This window comes from Oncorhynchus masou, unplaced genomic scaffold (assembly GCF_036934945.1).
Source record: "Oncorhynchus masou masou isolate Uvic2021 unplaced genomic scaffold, UVic_Omas_1.1 unplaced_scaffold_1702, whole genome shotgun sequence".
In the NCBI taxonomy this organism is placed as follows: Eukaryota; Metazoa; Chordata; class Actinopteri; order Salmoniformes; family Salmonidae; genus Oncorhynchus; species Oncorhynchus masou.
Window position 1 is genome coordinate 1 of NW_027007177.1, and position 13848 is coordinate 13848.

Consider the following 13848-nt stretch of genomic DNA (forward strand, 5'->3'; position numbering starts at 1 on the left):
AATAAATTGCCAGTTGAAATAATGACCCTATCATATAGCTGACCACGCCTTCACTTTAGCTCATTTGTATGAATTATTACAGGAAAATTAATCAAGTAAAACAAAATAATTATTTGCTAGTTATTTATAAGATAATGGCATCTAATTACAGTAAATAGCATATGATTGTGCGTATGACTAAATAGAACTGGTGAGCATTCTAACCTAGGAATGTTAGAACTAGGACACTGTCTCGTTGGCCTAACGTTATATCGTAATCCTAACTTTGGTGCAGGTCATGTTGTTGTTCGTGCTATCGTCTCTGGTAAACACACACTTTATCAAATAAAAATGAAAGTTTATTTGTCACACGCACAGGGATACAGAAGATGTAATTGCCACAGTGAAATGGTTACTTGCATAGTGGAGTCATTTGTTTTAGATTGTGAACCATAATCCCAACTCATAATGTTACTACCCTGCAAGAATCTACAGGTAACTAAAGTGAAACAACTAACTAGGTTCAATCTTAGCTTGCGGCTCTGAGATACACAGAATATTTACACAGATCATACCCGTAAAGCTGACAGTGCTTTTAACTTGCAATGAAAACAACTTTCAGACAAAAATTAGAAACGTATAAGATCTGAAAAATGTAGCTGGCTAGACTTCCTTAACTGTATATGGATGAAGGCTTTCCTCTGTCACAGATGTGATGCAAATGTCATGCAATAAAATGCAAATTAATTACTTAAAAATCATACAATGTGATTTTCTGGATTTTTGTTTTAAATTCCATCTCCTCACAGTTGAAGTGTACCTATGATAAAAATGACAGACCTTTACATGCTTTGTAAGTAGGGAAGACCTGCAAAATGTCAGTGATCAAATACTTGTTCTCCCCACTGTATACCAAATCTGGAGTCAATCTGACTTATGGTTCATGAGAAGATTTTTCAAGTATTTTTAGCATTAGCATTAATTAGCATTAGCAAATGTGGTAGGTGCATCTATAGCTACAGTGCGGCCATATTTAAATGCAGCAACCAAAACCTTTAAAGACTGATGTCATGAGTCCAAAGACCAAATTTGGAGTGAATCTGACTTAGTTTATGAGAAGTAGATTTGTTTAATGATTTATTATAAATCATTAGCATTAAATAAAAGTAAATTGTTAATAATTTCCGTCCGTTTTGTTTTGTAAGAATTCAATGCCAAACTTAACGTGGTTCATCATGGTAATGGGTTGGATGACCCTAAAATATTTCAAGTTGATAGGCCCTTGTAGACTGGATTTAAATGATAGGCCCTGTAGAGTGGATATAAATGATAGGCCCTTGTAGAGTGGATTTAAATGATAGGCCCTTGTAGAGTGGATTTAAATGATAGGCCCTTGTAGAGTGGATTTAAATGATAGGCCCTTGTAGAGTGTATTTAAATGATAGGCCCTTGTAGAGTGGATTTAAATGATAGGCCCTTGTAGAGTGGATTTAAATGATAGGCCCTTGTAGAGTGGATATAAATGATAGGCCCTTGTAGAGTGGATATAAATGATAGGCCCTGTAGAGTGGATATAAATGATAGGTCCTGTAGAGTGGATATAAATGATAGGCCCTTGTAGAGTGGATATAAATGATAGGCCCTGTAGAGTGGATTTAAATGATAGGCCCCTGTAGAGTGGATTTAAATGATAGGCCCTTGTAGAGTGGATATAAATGATAGGCCCTTGTAGAGTGGATATAAATGATAGGCCCTTGTAGAGTGGATTTAAATGATAGGCCCTGTAGAGTGGATATAAATGATAGGCCCTTGTAGAGTGGATTTAAATGATAGGCCCTTGTAGAGTGGATTTAAATGATAGGCCCTTGTAGAGTGGATTTAAATGATAGGCCCTTGTAGAGTGGATTTAAATGATAGGCCCTGATGGTTTAAATGATAGGCCCTTGTAGAGTGGATTTAAATGATAGGCCCTTGTAGAGTGGATTTAAATGATAGGCCCTTGTAGAGTGGATATAAATGATAGGCCCTTGTAGAGTGGATATAAATGATAGGAGAGTGGGATTTTAAATGATAGGCCCTGTAGAGTGGATATAAATGATAGGCCCCTGTAGAGTGGATTTAAATGATAGGCCCTTGTAGAGTGGATATAAATGATAGGCCCTTGTAGAGTGGATATAAATGATAGGCCCTTGTAGAGTGGATATAAATTATAGGCCCTGTAGAATGGATATAAATGATAGGCCCTGTAGAGTGGATTTAAATGATAGGCCCTTGTAGAGTGGATTTAAATGATAGGCCCTTGTAGAGTGGATATAAATGATAGGTCCTGTAGAGTGGATATAAATGATAGGCCCTGTAGAGTGGATATAAATGATAGGCCCTTGTAGAGTGGATTTAAATGATAGGTCCTGTAGAGTGGATTTAAATGATAGGCCCTTGTAGAGTGGATATAAATGATAGGTCCTGTAGAGTGGATTTAAATGATAGGCCCTTGTAGAGTGGATTTAAATGATAGGCCCTTGTAGAGTGGATATAAATGATAGGCCCTTGTAGAGTGGATATAAATGATAGGTCCTGTAGAGTGGATTTAAATGATAGGCCCTTGTAGAGTGGATTTAAATGATAGGCCCTTGTAGAGTGGATTTAAATGATAGGCCCTGTAGAGTGGATTTAAATGATAGGCCCTTGTAGAGTGGATTTAAATGATAGGCCCTTGTAGAGTGGATATAAATGATAGGTCCTGTAGAGTGGATTTAAATGATAGGCCCTTGTAGAGTGGATTTAAATGATAGGCCCTTGTAGAGTGGATATAAATGATAGGCCCTTGTAGAGTGTGGATATAAATGGGAACGTTGAAGGAGAAAGATAATAACAACGGGTTTTCGGGAGCTTTGCTGTGAACCCCTAATTAGTCATTCTAGGCATATCATTTTAACTGTTGATGCTTTCACTCTGGATAACAGTGTCTTCTAAACGACTAAGATGTCAAAGTAAAATGTATGTGGAGGTTTCATTTCAGGTTTAACTCAATAATCTGCTGAACTAAATACTGTTTGTCTTTGGCAGGAGAGAGACCAGACTCTCACTCTGACAGCAGCAAGAGTCCCTCAGAGGAACCAGACACAGAGACGCTCAAACGAGCGAGACGACGCACTGCTTCAACTGTGGAAAGAGTTTTACTAAGTTACAGAACCTAAAAAAGCATGAGACGACACACACAGGAGAAGAGCCTTTCCAATGTTCCCAATGTGGAAAGAATTTTATTCAGTTAGCGAGCCTGAAAAGACATAAGAAAATACACACAGGAGAGAAGCCTTACCACTGCTCCCAGTGTGGAAAGAGTTTTAGGTTGTTAGGTAGCCTTAAGGAGCATGAGAGAATACACACAGGAGAGAAGCCTTTCCAATGCTCTCAGTGTGAAAAGCGTTTTACCCAGTTAGGGAGCCTAAAAGATCACGAGAGAATACACACAGGGAAAACCTTTCCAATGCTCCCAGTGTGGAAAGTGTTTTACCCAGTTAGGAACCTAAAGATCATGAGAAAATACACACAGGACAGAAGCCTTTCCACTGCTCCCAGTGTGGAAAGAGTTTTACCTACTTAGCGCATCTGAAAAACCATGAAAAGCGCACACAGGAGAGAAGCCTCCACCTCTGCTCTCAGTGTGGAAAGAGTTTTACCCAGTTAGGGGACCTGAATAGGCATGAGAGAACACACAGGAGAAAAGCCTTTCCAATGTTCCCAGTGTGGAAAGAATTTCACCCGGTTAGGAACCTAAAAGAGCATGAGAGGACACACACACGGGAAAAAGCCCTACCCATGCTCCCTGTGTGGAAAGAGTTTTACCCAAGTAGGGTATCTGAAGAAACATGAGACAACACACACAGGAGAGAAGCCTCACCTCTGCTCCGAGTGTGGAAAAAGTTTTACCCAGTTAGGGGACCTGAATAGGCATGCGAGGACACACACAGGAGAAAAGCCTTTCAATTGTTCCCAGTGTGGAAAGAATTTTACCCGGTTAGAGAATCTAAAAGAGCATGAGAGGACACACACCCGGGAAAAGCCCTACCAATGCTCCCAGTGTGGAAAGAGTTTTACCCGGTCAGGGAACCTAAAAACACGAGAGGACACACACCCGAAAAGCCCTACCAACTCCCTGTGTGGAAAAAGTTTTACCCACTTTGGGTATCTGAAAAAACATGGGAGAACACACACACAGGAGAGAAGCCTCACCTCTGCTTCCTGACTGGAAAGAGATTTAACCGGTTAAGGCATCTGAATAATCATGAAAGAGGACATACACAGGAGGAGAAGACTGCTCTCATTGTGCAAAGACATTTTCCCGATCAGGGGAAAACACACCAGATAACTTTTCTTGCCCAGAGAGAGTTTTTTTTATTTATTTGCAAGTAGACAAATAATGCTGGCGACTATATAAATATTGACACAAAAAAAGAAATGAAACATGGCGTTGATCAATACCAAACTGAACTGACTCGAGAAAACACGAGAGAATTGAGGAGCTGTGTTCTGTCTGATGTTTGACGGTGGTTTTGTTGATGTCAAAATCAAATTGTCATGGATGATTCTCCATAAACCAGTTTTAAAACAGTTTCTGTAGATAATGGAGTTACAAAACCATGATGCATCTGTAAAAACCAACTGTCATTCTGAGGACTAAGTTTAGTAGTTACAAAACCAACTGTCATTCTGAGGACTAAGTTTAGTAGTTACAAAACCATGATGCATCTGTAAAAATCAACTGTCATACTGAGGACTAAGTTTAGTAGTTACAAAAACAACTGTCATTCTGAGGACTAAGTTTAGTAGTTACAAAACCATGATGCATCTGTAAAAACCAACTGTCATTCTGAGGACTAAGTTTAGTAGTTACAAAAACAACTGTCATTCTGAGGACTAAGTTTAGTAGTTACAAAACCATGATGCATCTGTAAAAACCAACTGTCATTCTGAGGACTAAGTTTAGTAGTTACAAAAACAACTGTCATTCTGAGGACTAAGTTTAGTAGTTACAAAAACAACTGTCATTCTGAGGACTAAGTTTAGTAGTTACAAAACCATGATGCATCTGTAACTGTCATTCTGAGGACTAGTTTAGTAGTTACAAAACCAACTGTCATTCTGAGGACTAAGTTTAGTAGTTACAAAAACAACTGTCATTCTGAGGACTAAGTTTAGTAGTTACAAAAACAACTGTCATTCTAAGGACTAAAAAGTTTAGTAGTTACAAAAACAACTGTCATTCTAAGGACTAAGTTTAGTAGTTACAAAATCAACTGTCATTCTGAGGACTAAGTTTAGTAGTTACAAAACCAACTGTCATTCTGAGGACTAAGTTTAGTAGTTACAAAACCATGATGCATCTGTAAAAACCAACTGTCATTCTGAGGACTAAGTTTAGTAGTTACAAAACCAACTGTCATTCTGAGGACTAAGTTTAGTAGTTACAAAAACAACTGTCATTCTGAGGACTAAGTTTAGTAGTTACAAAAACAACTGTCATTCTAAGGACTAAGTTTAGTAGTTACAAAAACAACTGTCATTCTAAGGACTAAGTTTAGTAGTTACAAAATCAACTGTCATTCTAAGGACTAAGTTTAGTAGTTACAAAAACAACTGTCATTCTGAGGACTAAGTTTAGTCGTTACAAAAACAACTGTCATTCTGAGGACTAAGTTTAGTCGTTACAAAACCAACTGTCATTCTGAGGACTAAGTTTAGTAGTTACAAAAACAACTGTCATTCTGAAGACTAAGTTTAGTAGTTACAAAACCATGATCTGTAAAAACCAACCGTCATTCTGAGGACAAAGTTTAGGCAAAGTGTCTTATTTTCAATACATTTTATTTTCGCCTGAATCGTCTTTTCGTCTGGATTAAATTCTTGGGTCATTTTATACTGTTTTACTTTAGAAAAAACTAACTTATTTAAAATAAAACCCACAGTATGTTCCTGTAATTTGTCCATAAATCCTAAAAAATGTATATTCGTTGATGTTTACATTATACTATAATATGTATTATGTACAAACACAGTGTCTGTGGACATGTTGGGGAAAAGTCTGATTTAATTTTTAAACATGTTTCTTTCAGTGTTATTTAACTCAGACCTTTACATTACAAGAGCAATGTAAAAATATATATATATATATATTAGACATGGATTAGTTTATAACTGTTATGGTAATTAGAACTTTGTTGAAATTGTGGTAAAATGCATAATATCTGATAAAAACATTTTTATATAATTATGAAATAGAAAGTACACATCCTAATCTCAGCGATCCAAGAGGACATTTCATGACAAATGACACTTGAGGAATGTTGTGGTAAAATATGACCTTATTCTAAGATAGAGACTTTGCTACTGTGGTGTTTTCATCTCGAGATATGATCATGTCCTAAACCAGATTTTTTTTAAAGAAGGGCAAATATTTATTTTGTTTAGATTATGAGTGTTGATTATGTAAATACGAGTATAAAACCTCTTGTCTGTCATTGTATGATTTGGATATTGCTAAATGTAAATTATTATATAATTCAAAGGAGGTGCAGTGCATTCAGGAAGTACTCAGGCCCTTTTAACGTTTTGCCACATTTTGTTATGTTACAGCCTTATTCTAATGTGTTTTATTCTCCCCTCATCAATCTACACACAATGACAATGAACATTGAAATCAGACCTGCTTGTTGAGTATCTGTTCATCTATTTGTATAGGAGTGGTTAAAACATGCTAATAATGGACCTCTGAGTACATCAACAAAAAGTAAAAAAAAAAAAAAAAAAAAAAAAAAACGGGACCAGGAGTTTTCCCAGACTTATTATAGGCTTTAATTGCATCAAGAAGTTCCTCTTCTGTAATTTAATCACATGAGTCTTTCTGTACAGCTGTTAGTTTTACATGATTAATAGGGGGAAATCCATACAATTGGCGTCGGTTAGAGTTGTTGGAGGAGACTGAAATGAAAACATCTGCTTAAAGGACTTTGCTTCCTCTTTCTAAATATCATTTGGCCAATCACAGGTGACTCCGTCATTTGTCTCAAGTTTCAGTAAATTATTTTTGGTAGCATTTCTATGTTGAAGATTTTTTTGTAAATAATTTGGTGCATTTTTCCCCAATAACATTTGTTATTGTTACCCATCTACCTATCACTGCCCTAAGTGCACCAAATTATTTTATAATGAGAACTTTGAAAGCTCCCTGGTCTTTGTAGCTGAATCTGTGCTTGAAATTCAATACTTGACTGAGGGACCTTAAAGATGCTGTATGTATGACAGAGGAAGGGTTAGTCATTCACTACTAGACTGAGGGACCTTCCAGATGCTGAATGGGAGACAGAGGAGGTTAGATGGTTACATGTCAAGATGCTGATTAAACATCATGGTCATTACACTAGGTGCCTTGTGCTGGGGACAATAAAACTACTAGACACTATAATGTGCAGTTTTGTCAGACGAAACAGCTGAATGCCACAGATGTGTCAACTTCTTGAAGGAGCGTATAAAAGGACACTTGGCATGATGACTGCAGGAATGTCCACCAGAGCTGTTGCCAGGGAATGGAATATTAATTTATCTGCCATGAAGCCTCCTCCGATGCCGTTTCAGAGAATTTGGCAGTACATCCAACCGGCCACACACCCATAGACCACGCGTAACCAGGCCAGCACAGGATCTCCACATACGGCTTCTTCACCTGCGGGATCGTCTGAGACCAGTCACTCTGATGAAACAGAGGAGTATTTCTGTCTATAATAAAGCCCTTTTTGGGGGGGAAAAACTCATTCTGATTGGATGGGCCTGGTTGCCCAATGTGTGGGCCTGTGCCCACCCTAATCTATGTGCAATCCATAGATTAGGGCCTAATTAATTTTATTTCAATTGACTGATTTCCTTACATGAACTGTAACTCAGTATAATTGTCAACATTTTTCCATGTTGCATGTATATTTTTTTGTTCAGTATTAAAAATGATTTGATGAATGCAACATATGTTGGTCTGAATATCAATAAAATGTGGAACACCAATATTTAATATCGACTGGTACACCATTTAGGCGCGCTATTATAGACCTATGTGTTTATTTTTGTTTGACTGAATTAATGTGAAATTGTGTCCTAAAAGGACTTTTGCTGCGTTACCAACTCCGGTCAGCAAGAGGCGATGTGGTGACGCATGACGTTTCTACGCGTGACGTAGAAAATAGTGGACATGACGTCGCAAACCAACAACAACAAAGATGGAGGCACGTTACCTCGGGTAGGGCACTAACTATTTTGATAGTGTTTTTTATTTTTTTTTACATTTGAGAACTCTTTATTTTATATATAGAAATAAACGTTTTGTTAAATGTATAAGTAATATTTTTGTAAAATATCTAGGTACCTAACGTTAAATTCAGTGTGCTAGCTGCTAATTCTGGTTGATAAGTCACAGCCAGCTAGCCTATTATCATTTACGACCGAGCGTCGAGGCACAGACAATATATTTGGTTGAGGCTAGTTAACTACACTTAGCTACTTACTAAAAGTAACAATATTATGGAGGAAATAGACTAGTCATTGAGTTAGCCACTGTAGTTAATTAGCTGTATGAAGAAAAAATAACCTTACACCGACATTTCCAAACTCCAGAAAAGTGATTAACGAACGTCAGTTACCTCGTTTACATAAATCTAATCACTATCCGACTGGTCAACTGTGTTTTAGGTGACTGTCACGTTACTAGTCTGTCGAGCGGTCAGCTCGCTATTCCAGCGCCGCCGACCAACCGGTCCCAGACATGAGCTCTCTAAGCTACTTCACTCCGGCCCGAGAAGAAGAGCTGCTGTGGTCGGGAAACGCAGGCGCAGCCACCGGACCTCAACCCAGCACCCTCGGAGGAGAGGGGCACGGCGCTTCTATCAAAGCCTCATAGAAGGGGGATGGAGAGGAGAGACGAGGAATGGAGCAGAGGGGGAGAGAGAACCGCAGGGGGAGAAGAGCAGGCAGCGTCCAGGTACCACAAACACAACACATATAGCCTAGTAGCTACATCATCTGTGATCATGACATGTATGATTTAAAAATAAAGTATTTCCTCAGTATATATACACAGGACCGGTTAAAAGTTGACACCTACTCATTCCAGGGTTTTTCTTAATTTGTACTATTTTTTTACATTGTATAATACTATTGAAGACATCAACACTGAAATAACACACATGGAATCATGTAGTAACCAAAAAAAGTGTTATACAAATCAAACTATATTTGAGTTTCTTCAAAGTCGCCACCCTTTGCCTCTGACAGCTTTGCACACTCCAGATGCACCAGTGAAGCATCTGCTGATTAACCAAAATGTGACTAAAGTACAGTATTCTTTCCCACAGGCTAGCAGGCAGCAGGCTAACACCACCAGTACTACCACAGAACTGGAGGGGCTAAGACTGCTGCGTTGTGCCCAGGAAGGAGACCTGTCTGGGGTGAGAGGCCTGCTGTCCCGGGGGGTGGATGTCAACTTCCAGGTAGGTAACAGGATCTGAACCTGGGTCTCCCACGGGGAGAAACCAATTAGGAGAATGGATTACAAGACCGGATTGGCGGAGTGAAAAGTGATTTGAGTTTTTATCTCCGGGCGTGAGCCAGGTGCTCCGTTCAAAGCCCACGGAGAAGATGGCTCAAAACAAAAAGTGATGCAAGTAGACTAATGAGTAGGATGCTGTGTTTTCACATGCTGAAGTGGGGCTGTTGATAAAAATGGTTTATTTGCCTGAAAATGTAGTGTTCTCACCTCAGGAAGTTGGTGGCTCCTGAATTAGGGAGAACGGGCTTGTGGTGACGGCTGGAGCGGGAATCAGTGGAATGTTAGAAAATACATCACACACACAGTGTCCTGACCATTAGACCGTAGCCCCGGTTCAACCTGGGGCAGTTTAATCAAATCACCTCAGTGTTTTGACCATTAGACCGTAGCCCCGGTTCAACCTGGGGCAGGTTAATCAAATCACCTCAGTGTTTTGACCATTTGAACAAGAGGAATTGCCCCTTTTTGACCTGTTACCCTGATTACTTTTGAAGTCCCAGGCAGAACTGCCTCATCAGGAGGAGCCAAACTCACTACATCAGAATGCCAGTAGGTCAAGTACTCAATACCAGGCATATTCAATTTGAATAATAATCAAATACATGGTTCTAAATGCATCTATTTCACAGGTTCGATTTAAAAAGCTCCATGGCTGACATGTTCAGAACTCTTAGGATGTGTTTATTGTCTGGTGGAGTCAAGTGGAAATATATCAGGTTTCAAGGTTTTCATTTTATTGATTGGAATAACCTACCTCAAACTTTTAGCCTTCAGTCCTGTTTCCCCTTTAAAAGCGCTAACATGCCCTCAAACCAACCTCCTTCTTGTTGCACTCAGAACTGCCTCCTTCTGTTACCTGGAACAAACCTCCTTCCCGTTGCCCCCAGAACCTCCTTCCTGTTGCCCCAACGAATCTCCCCTTCCTGTTGCCCCCAGACCTCCTTCCTGTTGCCCCAGAACCAACCTCCTTGCCCGTTGCGCTCTAACCAACCTCCTTCTGTTTCCCTTCCCGTTGCCCTCGAACCAGCCTCCTTCCTGTTCTTTCGAACCAACCTCCTTCCATTCTTTCCGAGACAACCTCCTTCCCACGTTGCCCTCGAACCAACCTCCTTCCCGTTTCCTTGAACCAACCTCCTTCCCGTTTCCTTCGAACCAACCTCCTTCCCGTTTCCCTCGAACAACCTCCTTCCTGTTTCCCTCGAACCAACCTCCTTCCTGTTTCCCTCAACAACCTCCTTCCCGATGCCCTCGAACCAACCTCCTTCCCAGTGCCCTGAACCAACCTCCTTCCTGTTTCCCTCGAACCAACCTCCTTCCTGTTTCCTCGAACCAACCTCCTTCCCGTTCGCTAGTCTTCCCAACACGGTTGTCTTTCTCTTACTAACACTGACTTAGCTGGCTGCTTTACTGAGGAGTGTCTGCTACATGACCAACATGTTCTCTACCGTCCTTCTTAATGTCTCTCTCTCCGTCTCCTCTTTCTCTCTGACTCTCTCCCCCTCTCTCTCTCTCTCTCTCTCTCTCTCTCTCTCTCTCTCTCTCTCTCTCTCTCTCTCTCTCTCTCTCTCTCTCTCTCTCTCTCTCTCTCTCTCTCTCTCTCTCTCTCTCTCTCTCTCTCTCTCTCTAGGACAGCTGGTGGTGGACAGGTGTGATGTGTGCAGCGGCAGGGCAGCTGGCGGTGTCGTTAGGCTCCTCCTCCAGCAGGGGCGGCATGGTGTGGGCGTGGTCGGCACGCAGGGCCGGGACGCCAGAGCTGGCTAGAATGGCGGGGCATAGCGGGGTCCCTAGAGGAACTGGACCCTACGGGTCTCCATAGGCTGTGACCGGCCTGGGGAGACAGAGGGTCAACACAACCATTACAGGAGAGAGAGCAGGACCACAGGTTAGTGACTGACTGGGAGACAGAGAGGGTCAACACAACCATTACAGGAGAGAGGGACGCAGGACCACCAGGACCACAGGTTAGTGACTGACTGGGAGACAGAGGGGTCAACACAACCATTACAGGAGAGAGGCGGGACCACCAGGACCACAGGTTAGTGACTGACTGGGAGACAGAGGGGTCAACACAACCATTACAGGAGAGAGACGCAGGACCACCAGGACCACAGGTTAGTGACTGACTGGGAGACAGAGGGGTCAACACAACCATTACAGGAGAGAGACGCAGGACCACCAGGACCACAGGTTAGTGACTGACTGGGAGACAGAGGGGTCAACACAACCATTACAGGAGAGAGACGCAGGACCACCAGGACCACAGGTTAGTGACTGACTGGGAGACAGAGGGGTCAACACAACCATTACAGGAGAGAGACGCAGGACCACCAGGACCACAGGTTAGTGACTGACTGGGAGACAGAGGGGTCAACACAACCATTACAGGAGAGAGACACAGGACCACCAGGACCACAGGTTAGTGACTGACTGGGAGACAGAGGGGTCAACACAACCATTACAGGAGAGAGACGCAGGACCACCAGGACCACAGGTTAGTGACTGACTGGGAGACAGAGGGGTCAACACAACCATTACAGGAGAGAGACGAGGACCACCAGGACCACAGGTTAGTGACTGACTGGGAGACAGAGGGTCAACACAACCATTACAGGAGAGAGGCACCAAGGACCACAGGTTAGTGACTGACTGGGGAGACAGAGGGTCAACACAACCATTACAGGAGAGACGCAGGACCACCAGGACCACAGGTTAGTGACTGACTGGGACCAGAGGGTTTACAGGAGAGGAGAGACGCAGACTTTACCACAAGTGTGGTGAATATAGACAATCCCTAACCTGATCAGGTGGTCAGTTGTTCAGGTGTGGTGAATATAGACAATCCCTGACCTGGTCAGGTGTGGTGAATATAGACAATCCCTAACCTGATCAGGTGGTCAGTTGTTCAGGTGTGGTGAATATAGACCATCCCTGACCTGGTCAGTTGTTCAGGTGTGGTGAATATAGACAATCCCTGACCTAGTCAGGTGTGGTGAATATAGACAATCCCTGACCTGGTCAGGTGTGGTGAATATAGACAATCCCTGACCTAGTCAGGTGGTGAATATAGACAATCCCTGACCTGGTCAGGTGGTCAGTTGTTCAGGTGTGGTGAAGAGTAGACAATCCCTGACCTGGTCAGGTGTGGTGCCTAGTTGGAACACCGTCCAGCATCTGGAGGCCTCCTACCTCTGTCCCTAGTGTAGAAATAAGACTCCAGATTGAAGGTTTGCTGTCAAGGAGATACTGTTTTTCTCCCCTCCTTGTTGCTCCTCTCCCCCCACCCACCCCTCTCTCTCCCTCTGCCCCCTCCCCCAGTTCTCCCCCAGCGGTAGCAGCAGTCCAGTCTCATCAGAACCAGTCCACCCAGAATCAGACCCAGTGGTGTCCAGTCTGCAGTGTCCACTACTCCTCTTCTCCGGAGACACACCTCTCCTCCACCCTCCACCTGTTCTCTCTCTCACGCCCTGCGCCCCCTCCCCACTACTGCCTCCCCCCCTCCACCCCCGCCTACCAGATGATGCTGCGCTCCGGGTGGACCCCTGGAGGGGGGCTGGGGCCCGAAGGGGAGGGTCATAAACAGCCGGTCCGGACCGTCCTGAAGAGGGACAGTAGAGGCCTGGGGTACGGACCCACACCCCGACCCAAGGTCACACACTTCCAACCCAAAGACCCGAAGGCAGTCAGACGGACGGGGAAGGAGGGTCGGGGGGAGAGGGGGAGGAGGGGGATGAAGGAGGAGAGCAGGAGGGAGGAGAAGGACAGGAACTGGGAGAGAGACTTCCGCTCTTCCTTTAACACCTTTGACCCCTGACCTCTAAATGCTGACCCAGGGACACCTGTTATAGTCAGTTTCTCTCTAGTGTACTCTCCCTCTCTCTATCTAGTGTACACTCTGTCTCTCTCTATCTAGTGTACACTCTGTGTGCTCTCTCTCGCTCTCAAAGGATCTGAATACTTATGTAAATAAGGTATTTCAATTTTTTTATTTATAATAAATTTGCAAGCATTTCTAAAAACCTGTTTTTGCGTTGTCATTATGGGGTATTTGCTTCGCTCTACCTGTTGTTCCACAGGGCCCATTTATGGCTTGATGATGAACTATTACTCTACTGAGTTACACTGGGGCTTGATAATGAACTATTACTCTACTGAGTTACACTGGGGCTTGATAATGAACTGTTACTCTACTGAGTTACACTGGGGCTTGATGATGATGAAGAGTTACTCTACTGAGTTACACTGGGGCTTGATAATGAACTGTTACTCTACTGAGTTACACT

The 13848-nt window shown here is 42.5% G+C and overlaps 1 protein-coding gene across 1 annotated transcript; it reads left to right on the forward strand.

Annotated features, from left to right (window-relative positions):
• The first annotated feature begins 8947 nt into the window (after window positions 1–8947).
• Window positions 8948–13578, forward strand: LOC135532005 (G patch domain and ankyrin repeat-containing protein 1-like). The gene is made up of 5 exons (XM_064959683.1): window positions 8948–9001; window positions 9375–9509; window positions 11196–11374; window positions 12000–12059; window positions 12884–13578. Exons 1-5 carry the CDS (start codon window positions 8948–8950, stop codon window positions 13377–13379), a joined length of 924 nt encoding a protein of 307 aa, XP_064815755.1. The 3' UTR covers window positions 13380–13578.
• The last annotated feature ends 270 nt before the right edge of the window (window positions 13579–13848 follow it).